Raw genomic sequence first — 25,906 nt, 5'->3', positions numbered from 1 at the left:
GGGGGTGCCGGTGACAGCGGGGGGCTGGGGGCATAACTGGGCTGTGACGGCGGGGGGTGTCTGGGGGGGCTTTGGGGCAGCAGTGACGGGGGGGGGGGGGGGGCGGGGGCGGGGGTCGCTGGCCCCGCCCCTGGCCCCGCCCCTGGCCCCGCCCCTGGCCTGCCCGGCGTGAGGCGTGACCGTTGCTAGGCAGCGGCGCGGCCGGGGGGCGTGGCCCGGTGGGGCGGGGCTATCTACACGTGTCCGGTGGGCGGGGCCGGCGGTGGCTTCCGGTGCGGGGCGCGGACTGAGGCTGCCGGTGAGTGCGGCGCTGCCCTTCCCCCCCTGTCCCCCCCCCCCCCCCACCTCCCCGCGGTCCCCGGCTGGTGGCGGGAGGAGGAGGGCCGACGGGGCGTACCGGACCGCTTCGGGGCGGAGGAGGCGGGTGGGTTCTGCCCCATGCGGCGGCCCCCCCCGGGCCTGGCTCCGCCTTGAGCCCGGCCCGGTCGCGGCCCCTCTTTGCAGCGGGGGGCGGCGGGCTCGGCTCCCCGCGGAGAGCGCGGGCGGCCCCGGCCTCTCCCCCGGGTCACGGTGGTGCAGGGAGGCTCCGCCGCCGCTTCGCAGCCCGGGAGACCTCCCTCCCCGTAAGGGCGGTGGCTGCAGCGGGGCCGGGGGGGGGGTCTCCGCAGCCCCGGGAGAGCCGGCCCGAGCGGGCGGCTGGAGCGGGCCATGCCCGGGCCTCCCGCCCGCCTCGCCTTGTCCGGTGCCCGCCCCGGGCGTCCCTGGAGGCGCGTCCTGATGCCGCTCAGGGTGTGAGTTTGCGTTAAAGACCCGCTGCCGAACGTCCAGCACAGAAATACCGGCGCTCGGGCCGGGCCGCCGGCGGGGCCTACGGGCACAGCTCGGGCCGGGGCGGTGGGGCCCGGCTTGTGGAGAAGGGCCCTTCCTCAACGCCGGCCTCGCTGTCTGTCTTCTGGGATCGCTTTATCAGCTTTAACAACCCCTGGGACGGGGGAAAAGTTGGACCTCACCCGAAACCCCAACCCTGCGGGGAGCCTCGCTGCGGCCTCGCCACGCCGATCCGAAGGCCGTACCTGGATGTGCTGCCCTGCGCGTTCTGGGTGGCTGCGGGATGTAGTGGCAGGGCCTGAAGGCTTCTTTAGATCACCCTCAGTGATCTAAAACGCCTTTTTATTCTTCTCCTCCTTTCTGATTTGCTTATGCCTCTCAAATCTTCGTTTCCCAGCCCTGGGGAGAGCCCTGCCTGGGCAGTGCCGGTGAATCCGGCCTCCGCTGTCAGCACGGCCTCTCCCCGGGAGCGGCTGCCTCTGGGCAGAAGCAACGGCCTTTTTGTCAACTGACAGATGTTAAAACAAGCGCTGGTAGGCTGTGCTTACCTCCCTCGCTGCCTCCAGGTTTTTGGGGGACTGAGGCAATTTATTTGTATTCCCGATCAGCTTGAAGACATCTTTTTACCTTGTTTTGGGCCAGAAGCCTTGATTTCTCTGAATGGGCTGCGTTTCAATAAACTTGGACGGGGATTTTAGCGAGGTCTGTCCACCCTGTGTCTTTGTTCTTGATTTAATTCTAAAATTAAAGTTTCTTTCCATATCTTTAACTAGGTGGAGGCAGACTTGTGGTTTACATTGGAGCGTTTGCCTGTGTTGTTGGCTTTTGGGTGCCAGTGTAATATGCTGTGAGTAACGCAGTTTGTGTGAAAAATTACCACCATCCAGTTGTAATCAAACAGGGAAAATATTTTTATTTTTTTCAGGCTCTGGAGATACAGCCAGAATTTTTCGTTCACATGGCAGCAGCAAACTCTACTCCACCTGGCTCTTTGGATCTAAACCAGCCTGGATTTGCAAAGGAGATCCTGGGAACTAAACTGGAGGTCAAATACCTCTGCTCCGATTGCAAGAATATCTTGAGGAGGCCGTTTCAAGCTCAGTGCGGACATCGCTACTGTTCCTATTGTCTGAAGAAAATTATAAGGTAACTTTTGTGCCTTCAGTCTGAAGACAAAATGCTTGAAAAGACATTTTAAAGTAAAAAAGTCTCATTTTCAGGGCCTTCTCAGTGAGGGAGCTGTGTTTAATCGCTGAGGTTCAGCATCAGGCCTTCTTTAAGGGAACGTGTAATCTCTGACTTGCTTTTATTGTTCTGGGGGTTGCTTCAAAGTTCCCTTTTCCAGAATCTCCCGGATCGTTTTTGCTGTTCAGGTGGCGATCCAGGTGGAGCACCCATCTCCTTCAGTCTGCCTCGCAGCTACTGAAGGAATTGCTCCTAAAAGTCATCGTATGGTTGTCGTGCCAAAATGTGAGAAATTGAAGCACGTGCTGGCTTCCGGACAAGTTTCGTAGTGTTCTGTCTCACTCTTGCCTTTAAGTGAGGGAAGTTGAATAGAGCGGTTAATCAAGAGAAGAATAAAAAATTACAATCAGAAATGGGCGTCAGAAATACTTATGAGCAAAGGCTCAATGTGTTGTTTTAAAAATAAGAAAATGCTGTAATTTTATAAAGTTACCGGAAATTGTTTTATCGTTAAATCATAAATCGGTTTCTTTTTGTTGTGTTTGATGATTATTTTTCTGTCTGCCAGTGCTGGACCTCAAAAGTGTGCCAGCTGTATTCAGGAAGGAATATATGAAGAAGGCATTTCTATTTTGGAAACAAGCTCGGTAAGTAAAAATGCATTTTAAAAAATAAAGCAGCTCACTGATGTCATTAATACCACGTGCAGTTTTTGTTTAAAACACACGTTCTGAGAATCCCTTATTCCTAGGAAACGTTTTCTTCAGTAGTGAGAGTTATGATTAATGTGGTGGACTCCCCAGCTTCTAAAATCCGGGTCATGTTAATATAGCGGTGGCCTACTTAAAGGCTGTAATAATGATTTGTTTGCCATTAGCACACCTCTGAGGATGTGATGTGGCAACTGGCCTGGGAGGAGTCTTAGTAAAATCTTAATAAAGAATTAAGAGACCCGACCAAAACTGCAACCCCTCAGTAATTTTTGTGGTTTGCTTGTTTTTTCCATTTCAGGCTTTCCCAGACAACGCAGCTCGTCGGGAGGTGGAAAGTCTGCCTGCTGTCTGTATTAACAGTGGCTGCACTTGGAAGGGGACTATTAAAGAATACGAGGTAAAGATCAAAGCAAGGCTTTCAATGCCTGCCTCCTTTTTCTTTCCTCTGTGTTTGTGGAAGGCTCAGGTGGTTTTGCTTGTCCGCTGGCACTGGCAGTGGTGGTGGGAGCTGTCAGCTTCCCAGACTTCACTGTAAGCCGGAGCGATTTTGTGACTGAGCTAGGTTTGTGTGCCCTGCTGAGGGCACAGGCTCAACTGAAACATTGCAGGTTTGCTTGTGATCACAGGCACTAAATACGTTCCTTCCATGGTGGGAACCACCGTCTCTATCTCCAACTCCTTTCTGCTATAAAAGACAAGTGAACTGTCAAGAAACTATGCTGTGCCATGAAATTGTTGTGAAGTTCTCTGCGTTTTGTGAACCTAAAACCTACTTCAGACCCATGAACTTGGGGAAAGCGGCCTGGCCACGATCCTGTTTCCAGCCAGCTGCCCCCATAGCTACCCGGGCAGTGGGACTGGGCGTTGCTCACTGGCTGGCCGTCCGTCGCTCCAAGCTGTTCTGGGCCACGAGCCTCCTGGGCAGGATGGTTCCTCCATCCTACTCTTCTTGAGGAGCCCATCAGCTCTTTAATCCAGGCCTTCTTTTTGTGGCCCTGGTCCTTAGCATGTATATGGCTAACGTGCATCATGAGAAACGTGTTCTTGCCTGAGGATGGCAGTGGACCACAGGCTTCCCTGTGCTTTCCAACAAGTCAGCTCTGCTGTGACAGTTTGCATCATTAAAATGCATTGGCAGTGAATGCGTATTCACCTGTGGAGCTTTGATGCTCCTGAAGGACAGTTCTGTCATCCCTCTTGGAATGGAAGAACCACCATGTGGGGGGCTTGAGATAGGAGGAATAAATTTTATTTCCCTCTAACACTTACCCTAGGTAAGATTGTAGCCCTGTGGTTCATGGAGCTTTGGTAGTGACTGAGCTGTGTGTCAGGAAAAGGTTTAACCTCGGTCTGTCTAGGCGAACATTTGGATTGTCTTTGCAATGCCACTGCAAGATGGCAGGAAGAAACAACAGCTGTGGACCATGCCTGAGTTTTCTGCCTCGCTTGCTGAGCCTGTTAACAGAGAGAAGCTTCTGCGCCTCTGCTTCCTTGTCCTGCTGTCTAGAACCTTCCACTTCTTTATGCTAAAAGTTCATTCCAAAAGACATGGGGACGTAGGGTGCTAAATGGTTCTCCTGCTGTGGAACCCGCATTCACAGACCTGTAAGTGGCTCATGGTGTGGATGTATGGCTGAATAAATGTCAAGTTAAAAGCTTCACACTGATGCAGCAGAGAGAGTTGGGAGTTGCCTTTCAGGGTACAGTGTGTTTTGCTGAGGTTCCAGGTTCAAGCTGTGCTGTTGGTGCCTGCAGATTGTTTGACCCATACTTTAATTTCTGCTGGTGACCAGTGACTAGAAGTCCGATGCCCACTGCAGTGTTCAAGTAAGTGATTGTAGTAAGTGAGCTCATCTCCGTTAGACTAAATCAAATTGTATTTGTCAGCAGCTTCCAGTGCTATTGACTGATGAGCTCTTCTGAACTTTTTCTCCTGGTTTAAAAAAAATCTTACAGAGTTCCTGCAGCGCTCAGCAAAAATCATCGCCTGCCAAAGGTCCTCCCTGTGTGGTCTTACAAGTGTTTCAATGCAGGCTTGAGTCCAGCCAGGACTTGCACTAGAAGTTCAAAAGGGCAACGAGCTGTCCTGGGATAAGTCTTGTCTTCTTGAAGGCTGCATGTGTGTGTGATGCTCTGGGATCTTACGCACAACTGCTTGAGAGCGTCTGAACTGATAAGGCTGTGCCTCTTCTTTGCTCTCCACCTAATCTTCATAAGGTCCTTTGCTAAAACAGGGTGTGTTTCGTAGAGGTGCAGCTCCGGAGTGCTTGGGGTGTAGGTCTGCAGCCCTGATCTTGGCTGTCGTGGTTTTTTCAGTCTTGGGGCAGTCTTGTGCGATGAAAGGGGAGCGGGGATTTTGAGCAGTGCTAGCTGATTTGTCTTGGGATTGAGCTTGCCTCTCCTGCCTGCCACCGGTGGCATTTAGTCTAATGGGGGTAAGGTTATTCCGTGCCCTCTTGGGAAAAGCCGATTCTTTCCTGGGAACTGGTGGGAGGAGGCAAGGTCTGGCTTGTGTTATCTCTCCTCCCAGCTGCCTGCCAAAGAGCTGTGGCATTTAATCAGGCCTGGCTGTCCTTGTGCAGTCGGAGCTTAGGAGATGGTATGTGTGGCTGAGGAGGGCTGATGAAAGGAGGTGTCAAACGACAGTGTTAGCCCAGAGTCTCTCTTGGTACCGTGGGCTAATATTAAACCTTGCCTTATGGGTAGGCTTGTTAGTTTAGTGCCACAAAGTAGAGTTTGCCTCGTGCAGTACGGTTGCATCTGTAGCCAGCAATGTGTGTAACGTTAACGTCCTGCTGCAGCTCAGCGCTCCCACTATGGAAAGTCCCTTGCTGCGCTATTTCCGGCAGGACATGGAAAGTCCCTAAGAGTGAATTCATTGTTTGCTAATTTAAAAATCGTGTGTTCGTACTGAGAGAGACTTACTCGGCTGCTATCCACTTACAAATCAAGAGATACTGTCACTTCTGGTTTGCTAATCTTATCAGGGCGGGAACAAGGGAAAAAAATGTTCTGCAGCTGAAAAGCTCTAGGTCTTCAACTTCACAAAAATTAATAAAACTGTTTTCAGTTTTGCTTTCTGTTCAGGTCTCAAAGGGACATGCAAAACTGAAAGAGTGCAATCTCCTTGAACGTGACTTGCACTTCTGCTTAAAGCTGTGTGAAGCATATGAAATGTTTAAGTGCTTAGCTCATGTCTGGGTTTATAAATGCATTTTTCAGACTTTGTAAATATTGTAAATATTTAGCGGCATTTGGATAAAGCAGTTTGTGGTGGGGCTGCAGGGTTTTTCCTTTTAATCAGTAACCTCTTTTCATGTATGGGTTTCCTGATGAGTCTGCCTGAACGTACATACAGAAAAGCAGGCTGTGGGCAGGAGCCTTTAGATTCAGGTGGAAATTCTGAGGAGGGTTGCAGAAACTAAAACTAGCCCGTTAGAGCAAAAGGAAAGACCAAGAAAACACGTCCTGTGATATCCAGGTAGAGGGAGTTTGTGGTTCCGCAGCGCTGGAGCATTTCTTTTCTTGCCTTGCGGTACCTCCGGTTGCCTACGTCTCTCTTCTGTTTTATCAACAGATCTTCAGTTCTCATACACCTTTTATTTATGCTTTTCATACCACCAGCTCCCTTTCTTTGCTCCCCATCAGGATTGGGATGGGAGGAGGGAGCTGCAGAGGGGTGTTCGCATGGTCAGCCTTGGCATTTCCATTTGTTACCTCAGACAGAGGTTTTAATTATGGCCCATTCATCTCAGGAGACACAGAATTATTTGAGACATAAGGAAATGGAATTGTCTAAGTTTTGGAAGGAGAACTAAGTTTTAAGCTTAATCCTGACAGCAGTATTTAAACTACGTTGGGGTGGGGGAGCTTTGCTAAGAAAACAGATGAGCTCAGCTAAAGAGGATGGGTGACTGTCACCTGTGATAATAACCTATCCTCATCCAAATTAGGGGATGTGTTTTCCTTGTAGTCAGTTGTCACCATGGTTTTGAAGAGTTCACTTTAATTGAAGCCTGGAAGGCTGTGGGAGATGCAAAACTCGGAATTTAAGTGATGTTACTCCAAAGCCTGTGGTGTTGGAGAGTATGTCTGCAGCCCCTTCTGGACTACGTGGCTTCCTGGGACCAGGAGGACAAGGTAACTGGGCAGTCTTTTCTTGCCCAGTGTTCCTGCTGGAGGATGCTGGAGAAGCCGTGCTGCACCTGGTGTAGAGAAAACCGTCCCTCTTCAAAAATGCTGCTGGGGGCCCTGAGCCAGGGGGTCCTCCTGCTTTGTGATGCTTTACCATTTCATTGCCCCACCTTTCCAGCTGCATCCCAGGAATGTCCCGATAGTTTTTGGCGGTGATTTTCAGCTTAGGCTGAAAACTTCAGCTTCAGGCTTTTGCACATTGCTTAGAACAGAGCTGCTGGTCTTTGAAGCTACTTCACCTGGCTCCTGTTGTCTCCAAAGTGTATTTCTGAGTGTTTTATAGCAGTGTTGCCTGCATGGGATACAGCATTTTAAATGCTGTGGCAAGCACACTTGATGATGCTGTAGCAGGGCGACCAGCCTTCCTTTTAAAATCAGGTACTGCATTTATTGTCTTTTTCCGAAGGTTTTGGCTCCAAGTTAGGGTATGGCGTCAAAGCGCGGTTTGCATCCAGCTCCGGCCTGATCAGCAGTTTGCCCCAGGAGACCAGATCACTTTCTTGTGGGAGGATCCCTGACTTGCATGTGCGGGTGACCAAAAGGACCTCCTGCTTTGGAAAAAGGGATCTGACACACTTTTACTTTCCAGAGCTGGAGCTGAGGTCCCCAAACAAAACCCGGCCTCCCTTACAGTCCCCAAAGTAGAGTTTATGTAGCTGGCTGCCCAGACACGAGGCAGTTTCCCGTCCAAGCCCGTGGTGGGAGGTAAGCCACAGGGAGTGCTGGAGAACGCACGTGGGAGGGGGTTGGAAAGCCCCAGCTGTAGAGGGTCTGCTCTTAGCTTCTAAAACCAGCTCAGCCTTCTTGTGGTGGCCCACCTGATTAACAGTTTTGGCATCTGCACCTTGGAAAATGAAAAGCTGTAAGTCGCGAGCTTTGAAGCTGAGGTGAGTGCTGTGTGTCCCTTCTAAGCCGTGATGAAACCCCTCAGCATGAATACAGCTTTGGGAGTTGTGGGGCAGCACTTCACGCCCAGGGAGGTGTTCCTGGGGCTCCAGGTGTCTGGCAGGAGCCAAAGCCACAATTACACACACCCCCTTGGGCACTTCCAACTCTTTGGACAGGCTGGAGAAATCGGGTTTGAAATCAAGCCACTCACCACAGGCTTGACTTCTCCAGCACGTGAAAGACACCCGTCCTAGTTGTAATATTTGTCTCATCTCCCCTTTTCTGGGTGCCAGTGGTGTTCTCAGTCTCACGCTATAATAGCCCTTCTGTTCACAGCCTGCATCTCTGCGCTGGCTGCGAGGCAAAGGAGTCGACCTTGCCCCTGCCATCTGTGGCTCACAGAGCTTGGCCGGTATCAACACCACCCTTTCTAACGTGAAGGTCAGGCAGACCACTGAGAGGCTTCAGCCTGAGGCTGTCCCTTTTGATCTGAGCGATTAAGGTGAAGCTTCGTACTGGTGAAGGTGCTGCTGGAAGGGAGGGAGATCTCTCCAGGGGGACCTGGGACCTGGTCGGCACAGGCAGTGCTTTCAGTGTGCTTAGAGCACAGCTGTCAGCACTGCAGCACCTCCTGCGGCTAATGACAGAGGTTGGCTGTCAGAAAGAACTATTGGAGGTGAATTCGGATGAATGCTACGAACGTGCCAGCGCCTGGCATTGTTGGCATGATGGTATAATTGGTGTTTGCTCCCGGGGACAGGTTGTTCTCAAGCAGTGACCTCATTAGATGTGAACAGCACATCTTGGGCATTTTTCATGCGACCGTGACTGTAACTGTTAATTGTAGCCTAGAAGACCTGTGAAGTTATCTCTGATCAGATATTCCCGATTGCTTTGAACCTCCCTTACATGTCAGCCAGCTGTTTACGGAGACTTGGTGTAGTCCATTGCTGTAATTTGTAATTTCCTTGGCAAGTGGATTTAGTCTTTTTGTTTTGCAATGGAGCTAGCCGCATCTGAGGTGAGGGACAGTGGTGCACGGGCTTCAGCTGGCCATGGGGCCAGGTCAGGTTCAGACTCAGACTTTTCTAAAATGCTTTGGGGGTCTGGCCCTGTTCTGTTTCAGAGTAGAGTCTGCCTAGGAAAATCGTTGCTCTGGGATGATGGAGGTATTAGGAGAACGCTTCCTGGAGTGTCTCACAGTTCACATAGTTCAAAGCAAACAGGGAAAGGCAGAGTCTGTTTTAGGAAATGTTAGAAAACCTGCTGCTGCTTTCAACTGTTTCTTGTACCTTCATCCTTCTTCAAAACCTACTACTGCTTCCACATCCTTATTCAATGCAAGAAGCGCTGCCTTGATGTCCCTCCACCAATAAACCCCAAATCAAATGTCTGTCTAATCAGCCCTAAAAGCTGATGAGCAAAACTGTAGAAAACTGAAAGCAAAAGTTGTTCTGCTGGATCTGAAAAGAGGCGTGAGCCTCTGGGCCCCTGGGAACCCCTGACATCTTTTCTGCCAATTTTTGTCCTCAACTCAGGTGCCGTGGCGTTGGACAGCAGAGTAAAGGCAGTGCTGGTTCCCCCTGCCATCGCTGCCATACGCATGCCCACTAAAGCCGCAAGCAGTTACTGATGGGAACTTAATCTTTGTTTTTGACACTTTCTTTGAGGTTTAATTACTTGTGATGCCAAGTGGACTCGCTTGGATCTCCGTCCCCAGCGTGTCCCAGCAAAGGGAGCAGTTTGTGTCTGGCACCAGCTGATGCGACGGTCTCAGAAAGCTCCTGTTCCCAGCTGGCCCTGTGAATTACAGACTGGGTTCCTGCTTTCCAGCCTTGTGTTGCTGGGCTCCACGCAGTAACGCAAGGACCGTGTGCGTGTTCCCAGCCCACCTGTGTGTGCAAAGCTTCGAGCAGGCCTGGCTTAAAACCAGCCTTAGGACTCCCCTGACGAGGAGGAGACACAGCACAGACGGGCACGTTGACTTCGGAGGAGCAGGACATCCCAAAGTACCTGTGTTTTGTGGCATGTTCCCCTCTTGGAGGCTCCGGAGCCCCTGAGGACCTGGCAGAGGTGCAAGAAGCAACTCATGCTTCTTGGCGCAAAGGATTCAGGTTCTCTCAAAACGTAGGCAGGCATCTCTTTTACACTGGAGACCCATTTTCAGGGTTTTCTCCATAATTCTGTGGGCCCACCCTTTTTACTTGTAGCCAGGCTAAGATTCCGAAGGAGCCGTGTGCTGGACACGGCAATGCTGGGGCTGGAGACTGCCAAAGCCCTGACAGCACTCCGGTGCGCCCTGTGCCACTTCAGCTGGCTTTCCTCTGCCGTCCTGTTAATTTTCCTTCCTTTTCAGTGCTCCCTTCCTGCTGCCAAGCCCTTCAGCTTTGTCTATGCTTATGGTTGCTGTTGCTGTGCTCGGAGGGGACTAACGGACTAACTTTCAAAGATCAACCTGTGTTTGTGGAAGAGCTGCGGTGCGCAGCTCGCACCAAGCCTGTTCTGCTGAGCCTCGTCTCTCTGCCGACCCTGCCCTTTGCGATAACCTTTCTGCAGGGCTCTGGCAGAGGCATCTTGCAGCAGCTGTTTCAAAGGGTGCTTTTCTCAGCCGCCTGCCTTGCCTTTTAGCTGGAGGGGGAGCGTTGCGTTCACGCTGATGGATTTCCCAACGCGGTGGCAAGACCTCCATAAAAACGGGCTTGCGTTGATACGGCAGGTTATGAGCAGGGCAGCTGGGGAGCGGGCGCACCTCCTGCTCTGCCTCACGATACGGGGATAATAATTTTCAGCAGTAGCCTCTTCCATAGTTCGAGTCAAGTTTAGCAAAGCCTTGAGAGGCGAAATGGCAATCGGATTAAACTGCAGTTTTCCCTTTTGTCTTACTTACGCAGGCACAGCAGAGCAGCTCACCCTGGTGTACTTTAGGAAACGATCATTGCATCCTCCAGGGATCAGCTGCTGTTATTAAATCCCACTTTTTCCCTAGGCTTGCCTGCACTTTTCTGCACGGTTGCGCTGAAATGTGCTGCCATTGCTGTCGCAGAGCTGCCATGAAGGGAACTGCCCGTTCCCGCTGGTTGAGTGCTAGGGGTGTAAGGGGGTGGTCCCGGGAGTGCCCCGAGAGAAACCTTAACTGCAAATATTGCAAATCACTTTTCTCCTTTCCTGATACTGAGGTAGGAGAGTCACGGTGTGCGCACAGGCATCTCCATTCACCGCAGGCGTACAGGCGAAGAGGGCTCAACACCTCCGGTGCAGCCCGTTGGCACTACTCCGGAGAGGAGCACGGTAGGAGCTGGAGGGCTGAGCGGCTGCAGCAGTAACCTGTGAGCGCCTGTGCCCTGAGCAAGTGCTCGTAGGCTGCCCTGGTTGTTCCGAAGCTGGTGATGGTGTTCGATTTTCCTAGTTTCCCAGGTGGGCTCCCAGAGAATCGCCTGTTATGATGGCGGCGCGTGACGTACAGGCTGCCGCTGGGTTGTCTCGCTGTTTGTTTTTAGGGAGCGAAATTGATGTGCGTATCAATCGGCGGTTTTGGTTTTAATTGAGTGGGAAGAGCGAGGTGTGGCTGTGCAGGCTGTTAACTCGGCCCGGTCTGATTTTCCTACCCCTGTTGTTGGATGTGAAGACTGGTCTATGCCTCAGTTTACAGCTGGTGGGTGAGAAGTCAACGCTGAGGTAACCAGAGTAGCCCTGAAGGTCTGAGCCAGACCGTTGTCTTCCAGCTCCGCTTTAATTCTTCTGTTGCCGTCCCTTCTCTCCAACCCCCATCTGACTTGATTCCCACGAGAGGTTGACTGCTCTCACCTAGCCCTGTTCACAGGGATGGCTTTCCAAAGCTGCCTAAAATGTTCACAGCAAATGCCCGAGTCCGAGATGCTCGTCCTCGCTGCAGAAGCTCACAGATGTGGGTTTGGGAAAGGTGTAAACAGGAGGATTGCCCCATTCCTGGGGGAGTGGAGTGCCGCAGATCAGGCTGGAATGCCAACCCCTGCTCTTCGGCTCCTGGGTGGGGTGGATTTCTTCCAGCGGCGATACCATCCGTCTCTGTTGAGACACCCGCGTAGAGGGGGATGGAACAGGGCATTCCAGAAGAGCCTGAAACTGTTTATACAAAAATGTTCGTCTAGAGGTTTGGATCTGTGCTGGTTAAAGGCAGTGTTTCTGGGTGTCTCAATTTACATACGGACCAGTTGCACTTTCAGCTTAGCTGTGCAGGGCTGGTTTCCCTTCTCGTGCCGCAGGCTGGGCACGCTTCGCAGGGCTGCCTGCATGTTGGGTGTTGTAGCGTGGTGTAGCGTGGAGTTGGGATGGAAGATAAATGCTGGGAGGTGGGGAGTGCAGAGGGGGTGGTAGTTTCACGCCTAGCACGTTGGCAAGGGAGAACATAAGTTTTAAATACTCCCTTTTTAAATAGTTGTCTCTACAGTGAAGTTTCCTTCCTTCAGCCAGACCGTCTGTTCTTATGCCAGCGTTCTGTGGGTCGTGGGGAAGATTCTATCTGGTGTTTCTAGAACATGAGAGCAGTAGGTGGGTAGAAGAAAGGGTTCAGCCCCTCCGAGTGAGTGGGATGAAGGACAGCGCTCTGCCTCCTCCACCGCCTCTGCAGGCAGCGCTGCCCAGCCGAACCGCACAGGCTGGCCGGTCACTTTTCAGGGGACAGTGCAGCGAGGCTTTGAGTCTGATTACTCCTTTAAAGTATAAAAAGGAGAGAGTAACTAAGAAGCCAAAGCTGAGCCACTAATGCGTTTCACTTTCCAGTTTCTGATGTGGTAACAGTATTTAAGTTTGTGCATGTTTCCTCCTCCCCCACCCCAAGATAGTAACCTGTTTTAATAAAGAATAAATGTGACCAAGTTTTCAAAGCATCTGGTTTCAGATGACAACTTTATAAATGCTTCTGTGGTTTTTTTCCTGTTACTACCATGGCAGGATACTGCAATGCACTTACCTTTTAATCTGAATTTTGAACTGCCTATTCATAGCATTTACAATACCTTGTTTCAACTGGTTGGTGTGTAAAGAGAAGGTTTAAACAGTGTGGAAATAACACAGAAAGCAGAGGCACGTTGTAGCATTCCCAATTTAGCCGGTGTGGTTGGCCCTAGTATCTGCTGAGGACAGAGTATCACGTTGCCCTGATCATTTGTTCAGCTCCGCCGGCCACCAAACAGGCTGTATGTGCTCTTGCTGCAGCGGTGGGTGCTTGTGTGCAGGGGCTATTAAATGAAACAGTTTTAAAATATTTTTCTTTCTGGTTGAAAAATGGGTTTTTGTGATTCAAATGTGAAGAATACTATCAGAGAGCTCAGCCCAGTGTGTGATAAGTAGCCTATGGGTTCATACTTCAGCTAACTGATAATCATTACAGTGGAAAAATTATACAAATTACGTTGCTGAGATAGTGGCTTACTTCACTCAACCTGTGCCAATGTGTATTTTCCTGGCAGACCCATAAATGGAGCTTCCTGTTGATTATCTTGTCCATCAAAGCAGTAATTTGATTTTTTAAAAAAATTATTATAGCAGCTTTTAAATTGAGGCTGAGGCTACATAGGCACCTAAAATTCTGGTAGCCTGGCGATCACACAAATGAGTCAGCAGACAGAATGATCAGTGTGACCAAGATTTGAGTTTAGGTTGGTAGAATACAGCGCTCTTCTGTAATAAAGTGTAAAACTACCCCGGTTGAATTGTACTCATCATATAACCTCACTGGAGCTTTTATTTAGACCACCAAATATTCTCCTGTCGATTCTCATGACAGGCTCACGACGAAGTCTGCCCTGAATTTCCGCTGACTTGCGAAGGCTGTGGGAAGAAGATTCCAAGGGAGAAGGTAACCATCCAACTGTCGGTGAACCGCGTGCCATGGTGGTGTTTGGCATCCTGATGGGCTGACACCGGCGTTCTCAGAGCAGGGAGGAAAATCGAGACTATTAGAAAGTGGACTGGGGAGAATAATTAAGTGGCAGCCGTTAGTACAGACATGACCTTTCCATAAAGCTCAAAATACTGGTCGGGTGCGAGTGAACGTGACTCATCAGCGCTTGTAGTTTTGCGTTAGTGCTGCCGATGCTGCCTCCCTCTGAGCGGTGTGTTTGCTGTGTTTGGGTGCAGAGCCTCCATGGGAAAAGCACGCTCGTGGGCTTAAAAGGGTACTTAGGTCCTATGTAAAGCAACTATACCAACGACTGTTGCAATTATGGAAAGGGAGCCTATCTCCAGCAAAATTAATTTATTTCTAATTAATCACGTAATGGAATCCGTGTCTATAGGGTTTCCATGCTGCTGGCTCCTGGGGCAAGGCTCAGACGTCTGAAAATCAAAGTTTTGGGAAACCTCTTCAAAAAGCATGTTCATCTGAAACCGTCTTGCCTGCTACGGGCAAATATCTTTAGCAGGACTGCTGCAAAAGGCCCTTGTAGCAGGGCAGTGGGGACAGAAGCATCAAAAAGATGAGCAAAGAGTTCTTCTAAACAGGCAGCGTAATGAAGGACTTCACGCTGGGATCTTGGGATACAGATCTGCTTGTCCGCAGGTTGAAGCTGGAGCCCGGCAGAGAGTAGGCTTGTAGGATTCCCATAGGTGATCTATCCTTTGTTTAAATATTAACTCCCTCTTTTATCGCTTTCCAAACTTTTGTTGATTAGCTGCAGCCGTTGTAACTCTGAGTAACCTGACTCATTAAGCAAGCCAGATGGATCTAGAAGTTTTTAAAAAAGTGGTTTAAAACCCGTTTTAATCGACATCTGTTGTAGCAGATGTAGGTGTTAAATGGGGAATATGGTTGTTGTTCATCAGGTATCAGTGGTCTGTTCTGATGAGAGGTATATCAAAAACAAGATGATAATGTGCCAGTGCTTGTTAGCATTAATCATGCACTGTGTGGGAACCCAAACGAGTCATCTTGGCGGCTGGGGGGTTAGTGGCGTTCCTCTGTCGAAATATCCACTGTTGGCCTCGGTTCTTCACGGCAGCTGCCAGATGAGAGGTGGCCGAGGCGCAGCATCCTTCAGCACCCCAGCGAGGTGATACTCGACCCAGCAGAGCATCTTCCCTTGCGCAGGTGGACCTGCAGTAATTGCTATAAATAGGCAGGACCACCGGGAAGCTTTTTGTTCTCAGATTTATAATGCTTAGCTGGAAGTAAAAATACCATGCTGTGGCACGTCCTGATCAGGGTTACATGAAGTGCACAAAATTAATGGCTATCTGTTTCGTAGCATTGTTCCCCATTCCTCCTCTTCCTCCGCCCTCAGTGAAGCTTGTTGCTCAGCATCCATAACACGTACCTGTGCTGGTTGCTTTTTCTTTCTTGCATAGGCAGGTGAGAAGTGACACATCCTAACCATCAAGAGACAGAGAAATAAAACTTCCTTCCAGGTCTCAGTGCTATGTTTATATTACAGTGAAAGTCATACCTAATGGTAGGCAGCGTCCAGTTTTAACCACGCACTTTGGCAGCTAGTGATTAGCGATGGCTTCAGCATTCTTGAGATCATCTTCGGTTTCCTAGACGTCAGCGAGATGGAAAGGGAGCTACTGGGGACACATAAGATCTAACATTGCCTTCCTTCCTTTCTAGTTTCGGGACCATGTGAAGACTTGTGGCAGATCTAAAGTGCCTTGCAGATTTGAGGTTGTTGGATGTGCTGAGGTGGTAAGGGCTCATCTGTTGATGTTTATCTTGGGACTTGTTTTCAGTTCCAGTGTTAGAGTTGACTTGCAAACTGCTGTCGCCCAAACTGTTACAGATGTTTGCATTCGGCTATTTGAACAAAGTGGTGTTTCAAACCCTTTGCAAATGGACCTTAACATCATCTGCTGTCCAGAGTTTGGGTATCCAGAGAATGAACTTAATGTGGAAGGAAACCTCCTCCTTCTTGGGGAACACCCTGAGTGCTTTGAGACTCTGGTGGTTATGCTGTTTTCAGCTGTAAGCACAGAACTGGGGCCGGGCCATATTTCTCCATGTGACTTAGTTTTCCCAGCTCCTGCTGGTGAGGTTCATATAAATCCCTTCTCGAGGGGATTATATGAGGCTTTGTCCTTTGGTGCTGTTAAGCCCTTTTGGGAAGTAATGGAGGAAGACAGCGTAGAACAGCGTGTACAGCTGGGGAAACGTTAGGCATCCGTCATTGTATGTGATTTGCAGCATTTCTAAAACAAAACAACCCACCCCTGCCCCAAAACTTTTTTTTTAACTGTCTTTCTTTCATTTTTCCCATTTATAATTTAAAGCTAACGTTGTGACCTCAAGAGGAGGAATTTGTTCTGTGGATGGTGACAGCGTAGATTGAGCTTGCTGAATGGGGGATGTATTTCTCTTCATGTAGGTGGAAAATGAAAAGCTACCAGAACACGAAAGCAAGTGTTTGGCAGAGCATCTCTATATGCTGCTGAGTTTTGTGCTCAGCCTCAAGCCTGGGTCCGGAGACCTAAAGCCCCTTCCTGCCCTTTCCTCATCACAAAACAACTCCCCACTACTGGCAGCAAACTCTCTGTGCTCGGAGTCGGAGCTCTCGGGAAGATGTGAGGCCCTTGAGAGGAAAACGGTGACCTTTGAGAACATTGTCTGCGTGCTCAATCGGGAGGTGGAAAGAGTGTCTCTAACAGCCGAAGCCTACAGTCGGCAACATCGACTAGACCAGGAGAAAATTGAAACGCTGAGTAACAAGGTGTGTAACCACTGGCTCGGGCCTTCCAGCACTGTGAGCAGAGACTTTTTTCAGTTTCCTTTCCATGTTACTATCTAGCAAAGCTTCACCGCCTAGCCCTGAAACTCCACAAATCTGAAGGCAGAACTAAAATATCATTTCTGCCTGTGCCCAACCCTCAAAAGCTTCCTGGAAAAGATGGGAATTAAACTGACATGCATAAAGCGTTCAGATCTCTGTTAGTAATCAAGTTACGCAGACACCGAGATGTTCTTCCTAGGTGAAGTTTTCCAACGAGAGGCAGAGCACCCAGCGTTTCACTGGCTCTCTCTGAATGCGTGGGGCTGCTCACCTTCCAGATCTTTCCAAAGGAGTGTAATCCTTGATGCTATGCTACAGCGTTGTGCCAAGCACAGGCTGGAGGTGTGAAGGAGCTGCCCCCACCAGTATGCTCCAGCACAGTCCCTGCTGAGCACTGCCAGTGTGTCTTGGCAGCTGGGAGAGGTGCAGTTTGCAGCGTACCTGTGCTCTCTTCGCAAGCGAGCTGCCAAAACTGGTGTGACCCTATGTTAGCTAGCAGTGATTAACCCTCTGGAGACCTTGTTGGCTGAGTGTAGGTTCTTCTCTTTCTCAATCTAGTTTTGTCACAATGCTCATGTTCCCCCACCCCTCACTTCTTGTGCTGGTAACGTAATGGAGCTGCTCGTTGGGAGAATTTTCCATTCGCTGTGCGAAAGTTTCCAGCTCAAGCCCTGAGTCGTATCAATGTATAATGACAGGGTTCAAAAGGAAGCTTCAGACAATTGGCTTACGATGTTAAATTTCTCCGTCCTGTGGCCCCTGTCAATTCTGGAGAACGTCTCTCACTAAAGAGTCGTCCGGAAGGGGATGCTGGTGTCTGCTGGCTTTCTTGGGTCTCACAGCAGTACGTGTTTCTAACCAGGCTGCACCGTGTATCCCACTGAGCAGGTCCGGCAGCTGGAAAGGAGCATTGGGCTCAAAGATCTGGCCATGGCTGAGATGGAGGAAAAGATCCGCAACATGGAAGCTTCCACCTACGATGGTGTTTTCATCTGGAAGATAACAGAATTTGCCAGGAAGCGTCAGGAGGCAATAACAGGCCGCTCTCCTGCGATCTTCTCTCCAGGTTATTGCCCACAAATTTGCAAAACTGCAAAAGCCTTTTGCGTCTCAGTTGGGTGTGGGATTTGTAGCGGTGTCCTTAGCAGGGGATGTGCTGGCCATTCAGATGTACTTCTGTCCACCTTTCCCCATGGAGCCCAGAACATTTTTTTTAGCATTGGGCTAAATGAAACTGCTCTGCTGAAAGAGGTGCTTTTTTGCTTGCAGAAGACTTTTTTAATTTCTCATAATAGAGAATGCAACCCTCTTAGCTCCAGAATAGCCCTGCATAACCCTTTAGTTAGAATTAAAATACTCAGAGGCCATAAAACCAGCAAGAAAATGGTTAAGGAAGGGAGGAAATATATATTAAGAGCCCCAGAAGTATATTTCAGTGCCTAAAGCATGACAGTGCAAGACAAAATGTCTAAATAAAGCCCAAACCATACCTAGGGAAGTGCTTGAATATCTGTTAGAGGAAGGGGCTCTCCTCGCAGAACTGCCCCAGCCCAGCACTGTTCCTCCTGTTCTTAAGAAAAGAAAATCTGAGACAGTGAGCAGCAGGTTGTGATCTGGCTTGTTTGCTTATGAAAGCACTTCCCAGGCTTGCAGCTGCAAGATGAAACCATCTCTTCACACAATTTCATTGCTCAGTGGGAAGCTCACCACGCAGCATAATGGTTGCGGAGAGGAGTTTGTGTTTGCCTGAGCAGGAATCACTTAGATCTAAGCGTGCTGGAGAGCTTTTTCAAAATGCCCAGAGCTGCATGCAAACCTAGAGCGCGTACCTTACGTCTGCTTCCTGGCGCTGTGAAAAAGCAGACTGTGGCTGGGCCACAAGATGAAAGCAATTGAATTTTAAAAACTCTTTTAAAATCTGTTTTCTGGATGAAGGCTGTTCAGGGTCCTTTTTCTCTTGAAAAACTGAAAGAAAAAAGGATTCCCCTTCTTGAGGGGAACTAAACCGCTACTGAAACTGTGCGCGTGCAGTTAGCATTTCCTTTTAAAAGTCAACAGCAGCCGTGGAAAACCCCTGCTCTCTGTCCCCTTCGGAAAGGGCAGCACTTCCTTCCTTTTCCCAAAGCCAACAAATCTGCTTCGAATCTATTTTGTTTGACTTAGAGAGAGGACCTTAAATCTTGCATCCTGTCCATCTCCTGCACTGTGCTCGAGAGCTGCTTGACCCGAACGTCTCCAAAGGCTGCGGTTTGGAGGGAGGTGCTGCACGGAGCTGACTCTTGTCCTCTGGCCACGGGCATCCCGGCTCACCTGGCAGCGGTGGGAGAGCAGGAAAGGCAGGGCTCAGGGCTTTTATAAACTGGTTTCATCAAAGGAAAAAATACTTTGCAGGCCACCAGACTGTGTTTTGTGTTGCTGGTTGGTCTCTGCCATCTGCTAATGAAAATCTTGTATGTGGCTGGGGGGATCGGAAGGTGAGGATTGCTTCTGCCTAACACCGGGACTGCTTCTGGAAAAGGCAGGACTTCTTTTTTTTATCTTGCAAGTGCAAAGTACAAGGCCTTGTTTTCTGCGGTAGTCGATTGTGTTGCTTAGATGAGAGATCCTCATTCCTGGTGCTGCTTTAGCTGAGAAAATTAGGCTGAGAAACAAATGTTTCTTGTGGAGGTGGGTTTTTTTAATCTTAGAAAGTGAAGCAAATGGACTAGTGCTGTTCAGTTTGGGAAGGAGACAGCTGGGAGGAGAGAGGTCTTGGTGGCAAATGGGATGAAAAAGGGAAATGAATAGAATAGTTTGTTTTGTATTTAAACGTAAAGGCAAGGAAATAGCAAATGAAATCAGTGTTAAAGAGAAGGAAGTAGAGTTGCCACTCACTCACGTTGTGAGGACACGACAACTGCCACAGGATTTTGCAAAGGGCAAAATCAGAAAGAGTTCAAAACCAAATCCGCACAAGAAAGGTTCATTGGGGGCGTGAATCAGGACAGTCCAAAGCGAAGCTCCTGCTGGAAAGCTGCTGGTTGTCAGATGCTGGAGGGTGGCTTGCTGGGCTCTTGCTTTGCTTCCGATGTGCTTCGCCTTTGCTTGGGCTGGTGGGAAGCAGGATGCCCAGTTCGCTGCTCTGGGCTGGCGGCGTGGTCCGCAAGGTGTTTAGCCCTCTGGCTGCCTGGTGCCTTTTCCTGGGTACTCCCACCGCTCTGGGGCCATCCTTCCTCCAGTTCCCCGCCTGGTTTTACACCCACAGGGTTACAGGAGTGCTGAGAAGCCCCAGGTGGGTGGTGAGGATGTGCTGCTTGGACTAGCAGAGGGTGGCATCTGCCCTGAAAGCCTTTGGGTGAAGCAGGTGGAGAGGAAGGACTAGAAGAAATGAATTGGGGAGTGCCAGGAGGGAAACGGGTGACAAAGCCCTGATCTCTTGCTTCTCACCATGTGGAAGTGCACGGTATCTCTGCTAGGGCTAGTCTGCCTGTTCATAGAAGTGCACCAAGCCCTGCAGTAAAACACAGTCTCTAATCTCCTGCCCTGTGCCCTGAGGCTGCTGAGCCTTGCCAGACCCGAGGCACTTAGCTCTGCGACGCTGTGAGAGGGCGGTTTGCGGCATGTCCCCTTCCAAGATGTATTTCTGTGGCCCTTCATGGGTCTGATATCACAACATGAGCATTCCCAGAATTGAGAGAAGAGAGCCTGAGATCCTAGAGCCCATACGCAGCCATGCCCATGCCATGCAGAGCGGCTGGGATCCTAACGGGAGACCGAAGCTCGCTTGCTTGAGCCTCTGCCCCCATCAGAGGCAGCCAGCTTATGAAGAGGGTGCAGTGAGTACTGAGGATGGTCTACCCCCTGTCAGGTTTTTTTGGGGGTGGTTTTGTTCCTGCTCGTCAGCGTTATTGCCACAAACAGCAGCTCCTTTAGCAGTCACACGCGGCACAACTGGTGGGTCTGCGGGGGGTGCAGTGGGAAGCGCCCAGCTCCCCGGCAGAGTTCCAGCTCCAGGCTCTGCCTGGGGCACTTGTGCCTGGGGTGTGGGTGGGGAGAGCCCAAGGGGCCGGCCGGTGCCCTGCTCTGTGCCGCAGTGCTCTGCGTCTTGGCTAGACCAGGGGCTTGTGACTGCCTGACCTTGGGCTGTCTCCAGGCCAGTCTAAGATGGCATCTGACTGTTGTTTGTACCTGGTGGCTTTTTACCTCCATGGTGCAGGTATTTTAAGACCCAGACCTGGCTTCTTACAGGATCCAAACTTTATAGAGTCCTCCGAGTTCAGAGGAACCTGTTGGTGCCAGGCTTTGCTGGGTTTGACACTCACTGTGTCTGTTTTGCAACTCTTTGATAGCTTTCTACACGAGCAAGTACGGCTACAAGATGTGTCTGCGCGTTTACCTGAACGGGGACGGCACCGGGCGTGGGACCCATCTGTCCCTGTTCTTTGTGGTGATGAAAGGACCCAACGACGCACTCCTGCGGTGGCCCTTCAACCAGAAGGTGGGTTTAGGACAAAGCCGCTATGCCCAGCGACATGCCTCTGCTTTGGCACCCAGTAGTACCAGACGCCATCGATCTGGGCTAGTTCACAAGCAGAAGAAGGAAAGACTACGGTATGTCAGCCGCCCTGGGGATTCCCCAGTCATGCTGAAAGTACGGAGTGTGCTACAGGGCGGGGGCACAAAGCGGCGGAGGCTGTGGCAGGATTGCAGCAGCGTGTTTGGAAAGTGAGGGGAGCCTCTGCATGAATTCGGGGTGAGGGAAAGTTATCGTGGCCTTGGTACTTTGGGTGCAGCTGATGCTCGTTCGGCATCAGAAGCTCAGATTACCGTTCCTAGACGTTGCAGATTTGTGAAACACTTGAGGGCTGAGCGGGTGAAATACTGATGCAGGCAGAGGCGCCGCCTTCTTTCGCAAGGGGACAGCAACTCTGTGACTTAATGAAATACCTGCGTTGGGGTATTGGTGTTGGGAGCAAATGCCACACCAGCCAGCTGTAGGTTTTCAGAGTCAGTCTGACAGCCCTGTGCTGCCACACAGAAGTTTCCAGTGGCAGGGCAGGATGTGGGGAGGTTTCTGCAGAATGTCTCTGAGATGACGTTCTCTGCTGACCCTACTTACAGGCGTTTCTCAGATTTGTAGGCACGTGATGTGGCTATGGTCGCATTGGTACTTGCACGTTCCACAGGCTTCAGTTGAGCGGGTCACCGGGCTGGGTTTCCATGTGCTTTTTATTCAGCTGCTCTTGTATATTTTCACGTTTCCCCACAGGTAACCCTGATGCTCCTGGACCAGAACAACCGGGAGCACATCATCGATGCCTTCCGACCTGACGTGACGTCCTCCTCCTTCCAGCGACCCATCACAGAAATGAACATTGCCAGCGGCTGCCCGCTGTTCTGCCCCGTCTCCGTGATGGAAGCCAAGAACTCCTACGTGCGTGATGATGCCATCTTTATTAAAGCCATCGTTGATCTCACGGGCCTCTAACCCTCCTCACCTCTGGGAGCAGTGAACGCAGAGCCAGCCCCGAGTGGGGCATCCCCCTCTTGTGCTGCACTTCAGGCAGGTCTTGGAGCGAGGAGGGGGCAAAAAGCAGGAAGGGAAAAGCCCTTCCCAAAAAGGGACCTTCGCTCTGAGTGGAAACGAGGTGTCTGATGGGAACCCTCTTCCCTGGTGTCAGAGAGACCTTCCCTGAGAAGAGGTTTGGGTGGACATTCGCAGTCTGCGGGGTACAAGAAGATCTCCTGCAGTGACTTGGGTGTCTGAACTGCCGCTGTCTGGGCTCCCAGTGGAAACCGGTGCAGCTCTTGCTCTAGTGGTTTAGTGCGCAGCCTCAGTGCCCTGTAGTAAAACAAGAGTTTGGCCTGCCCGAGCACCACTTTGCGTGGATGTTTGGCTCAGCCGTCTAGGATTTTCTTCAGAGGTCTCCATGTTCCTGGAAGTTTTGTGTGCTGCAGGGGTGCCGTTGCTCTGCGCCGCTGGTTGGTCTGTGCCTCGGTGGACGGGAAGGGTGTGTGGCAGACTCTGCGCAAGTGGGGCAAGAGAGGTGCGAACTGGTTTGCCGCTGAGCCGAGCTTCATGGCAGGCGGGGGAGCGGTACCCCGTGTCTGGCCCTTGCTGTGTGTTTGATGGGTGGTTTGCACTCTGAGCAGTGTGCTGGGAGCAGAGGACGGGGCAGGCAGTGCCTGCTGCCTGGGAGGGAGCGTGGGGCAGCATCAGGGATGCCCACAGTGAAAGAGAAGTGAATCTCCCCTGGAGCCTGCCCGTCCTGTCCTGGGAGAGGAAGAGGACGCAGGGCTCGGTGCAGGACTTCAGCCCCCTGGACCCTGGGAGTCCCAGGCGGGTTTTTAGCCAGACCCAGCCATTCTCTGCCTGCCTGCGCCCGAGCAGCAGTAGGCAGGTCTGTGGCAGTGCTGGAAGCTGTCTTTATGCGCACGCAGATGCTCCTGAGCTGGCTTTCAGCCCCGTCACGGGGCAGCTGCAGCAGCGCAGGCACACCAGCCTTCCCAGGGCCCTTCTCCAGCAGCCAAGCATGTACGGCTGCAGCTCCGCACTGCCACCGTCCACTGCACAGGCACTCACCTCCACGGCTGATGGACATGCCATGTCTCTTGTCCGCTGCTGGCCAGCCCCTGCTCTCCCCAAGGGCCTGCCTTGCCCACCAGCGGCAGCTTTCCCCATCCTTCCCTTGGCTTGGGGAACAGCGTGCCTGCTGGTTCCTGGTCATTGCACACTGGAGGGCTCTCTCTGATGTCCTTCTCCAGGCTGGGGGGTAGCTGAGCTGGACCCTGACACAAGCTGAACCTCTGGCACCCAAGGGTGCTGTGCTGGCCAGTGGATGGGTGCTGGGACGACCTTTGAAGCCCCCCTGGGAAGTGTCCCTGCAGATCTTATTATACCTGTCGTGCGCAAAGGCCGTGGCAGACTCTGCTGTTTCAGCAGGAGCAGGGAGATGCAGTACCAGCGCGGCCGGTGGCGGTGCAGCAGCCATGGGTGAGCCAAGGGTGCTGGTCAGGCAGGGTGGCTGCAGCAGGGTGGGCTGCAAACCTCCCGGCATGGCCACTGTGACTGTGACAAGGTGAGGGCCGTGGTACAGGCAGGGGCCTGCCCCTTCCTTCCCAAGGGCGGAGGGTCGGGGCTGGGATGTCCCCCTGGAGCTGCCCCTCGCAGAGCAGAGCGGGGCTGGGCAGCTGCCTGCACCCTGCCTTGCCGCTGCCCCCCCAGGGACCCTCAGCTCTTCTGGGCAGTGGGAGAGGGGTGGCAGGTCCCTTTCTTTGTGCAAGCCCTCCCCCTTGAGCCGGTCCTGAGGGATGGATCAAGCCGTGTGTTGTCACTCTCACCCTGTTGCCTTAGGAGGGGGGAAAAAACCACCCCAACCCACCTGGCAAAGCCCAAACCCTGCTGCCACCCGCAGCAGCTCCAGGGCCAGGCCCGAGGGGGGCTCCCAGCCCCACAGAGGTGGGCAAAGGCCTGGAAAGGGGGAAGGAAAATCAGCTCCGCTCACTTAGCGGTTGGGCATTAAGTGTATTAATGGGGGGGGTGGGGGGAAGCTTGGTCTGAGTTGATGCGAATGGCTTTGCTCTTGGGGTGCTGGACACGCACTGACTGCAGGGGTGGGGTGGCTGTGGCCCAGTGGTGCTGGGGGATGCCTGCGGAGATGCTGGCTCAGCAGGGAGGGTCTGGGCTGTTTCAGGGGGTGGGTGCTGGTCCTCCTGCCCCAGCAGGTGCCCAGAGTCTATGCTGTGAGCAAAGATCAGGCTGGCCAACCTCAAGCTGGTCAGGATTCCTGGGGACACCGGACACGGGCATGGCGTGGCAGGCGAGCCCCTGCGACAGAAGCTTTTACTTGCTGCGGTGTTTCTCATCCCTCACCGCGTGGCTGAGGAGAGGCAGATCTGGTGCTGACAACGCTGTCTGGTCTGTCTTTTTTTTTTTTTTTTAGCAGCTCTGGAGCGTGCAGCGGTAATTGCAGCGCATGTCCCTTGCAGCAGCCCATGCGCTGCGGGCAGGGGTACGGTACCTTCCCAGCTCTGCCAGCCTGGCTGGCACACGGACACTTGGCACAAGCCAGCCCTGGAGTTTTGTGTTTTTTTCTTTCTTCCCTTTTGACCACAGCAATCGGAGAACCCCCCATCTCAGCCTGGCACTGTGAAGTAAGTTTTTTTTCCTTGAGGATGTAGTATGGTCAAAACCACTAATAAAAGCAGTTGGAAGAGTGTCGTTGTTGTATTATTCATGGGTCCCTAGCGCTGCACAGGGTGGAAGAGGAGCAGGGTCACCTCAGGGGGTTATTTCTATGCTGGGACCCTTCCCCAGCTGCTCCCTCGCTGCAGTAATGTGGCAGCCTGGGGGGCTGCCCAGCACCAGCCCTGCGGCTTCCAAACAAGGGGTGCCGGAGCAGGCAGGGAAGGAGCTCCTCCCGGGGAGGTTGTGACCCAGCCCCAGCCGGGCTGCTGCAGCTTCACACCTACCAGGGCCACGGGGCTGTTGGGAGCAGGCGCAGCGGTACCAGGCCAGCTCTAGCAACACCAGCCCAGGGGAGCTGCAGAACATCTCGAAAGGCAAATGCAACACCTAACACTCATGTTCCTGGCTGCTGGATAATAAAGCAGCTGCTGAGCATCTCTGGGCCAGGCTGTCTTGTCTTAGCTGTTGTCAGGAGCCAAGTGCTGCTCTCCCTGTCCCTGCAGGAGGCCCTGTCCTGCCCCTCCAGAGCTGTAGCACCAGCCCAGGGACTAAACCCATGCTGGGGAGCAGCAGCACATCTGCCTCTACCTGCATGGCTGTAGAAGAGACAAATATGAGGGGTACCCACAGGGGCCTGGCCCCTCCAGGAGCAGCCGGGCCCACTTCTTCCAGGTGCAGCTGCTGCACAATGCACCAAGGAAGATGGGAAAAGGCTGTAAGAGGACATGGGCTTTGCAGCTCACGATGCTGCAGCAGCACAGGAGTTCCTCCCAGCAGCACAGGGGCCAGGCGCTGCGCTTGCTCCCCACGTACCTGGCCAGTGTCTGTTAGTGCTTGGAAAAAACTAGAAAGCAAGGAGGGGTATAGAGAAACCAGGATGCACCAGCCCCTGCGCTGACCTGCAGCACTTGGCAGAAAAGAGCTTTCCTAAGTCTGCCATGAATTGCTGCTCCGCTCTGCCAGGGCTGTCCCTGCCTCCTCCCTGAGGGAAAAGAAGATTTGGGCAATTCTTGTTTCAGAGCCTGCTGCCTGCACTCCCCAGCCTGGGGCAGGCAATTCAGTTGGTCAGCTACTTCTGCAGTGCCCCAGCAGATGCGGGCAGAGCAGTATGACACTTCTGGCCTCAGTTCTGCTTCAGTAGAACAGCACTCAGAAAAACAAACTCGCATTGCAGAGATGCTTTAGCAGAATAT

The 25,906-nt window shown here is 51.9% G+C and overlaps 1 protein-coding gene across 1 annotated transcript; it reads left to right on the top strand.

Moving 5' to 3' along the window:
* The first annotated feature begins 292 nt into the window (after nt 1–292).
* TRAF2 (TNF receptor associated factor 2) lies at nt 293–23,358 on the top strand. Its single transcript, XM_059828681.1, has 10 exons — nt 293–298; nt 1,754–1,974; nt 2,582–2,660; nt 3,025–3,123; nt 13,573–13,644; nt 15,394–15,468; nt 16,145–16,486; nt 17,435–17,612; nt 20,875–21,023; nt 21,795–23,358. The coding sequence occupies exons 2-10, from the start codon at nt 1,787–1,789 to the stop codon at nt 22,011–22,013; spliced, it is 1,401 nt and encodes a 466-aa protein (XP_059684664.1). The 5' UTR covers nt 293–298; nt 1,754–1,786; the 3' UTR covers nt 22,014–23,358.
* The last annotated feature ends 2,548 nt before the right edge of the window (nt 23,359–25,906 follow it).

Source organism: Gavia stellata, chromosome 24 (assembly GCF_030936135.1).
Source record: "Gavia stellata isolate bGavSte3 chromosome 24, bGavSte3.hap2, whole genome shotgun sequence".
Taxonomy (NCBI): Eukaryota; Metazoa; Chordata; class Aves; order Gaviiformes; family Gaviidae; genus Gavia; species Gavia stellata.
Note: the sequence above shows the minus strand (reverse complement) of the source record. Positions and strands in the feature narration are given on the sequence as shown.

Excerpts from the sequence above, each read along its gene's own strand:
- TRAF2 (XM_059828681.1), top strand. The coding sequence starts at position 1,787 with ATGGCAGCAGCAAACTCTACTCCACCTGGCTCTTTGGATCTAAACCAG. Across the intron at positions 3,124-13,572 it reads GGACTATTAAAGAATACGAG|GCTCACGACGAAGTCTGCCC; the intron begins GTAAAGATCAAA and ends TTCTCATGACAG. Across the intron at positions 16,487-17,434 it reads TTGAAACGCTGAGTAACAAG|GTCCGGCAGCTGGAAAGGAG; the intron begins GTGTGTAACCAC and ends CCCACTGAGCAG.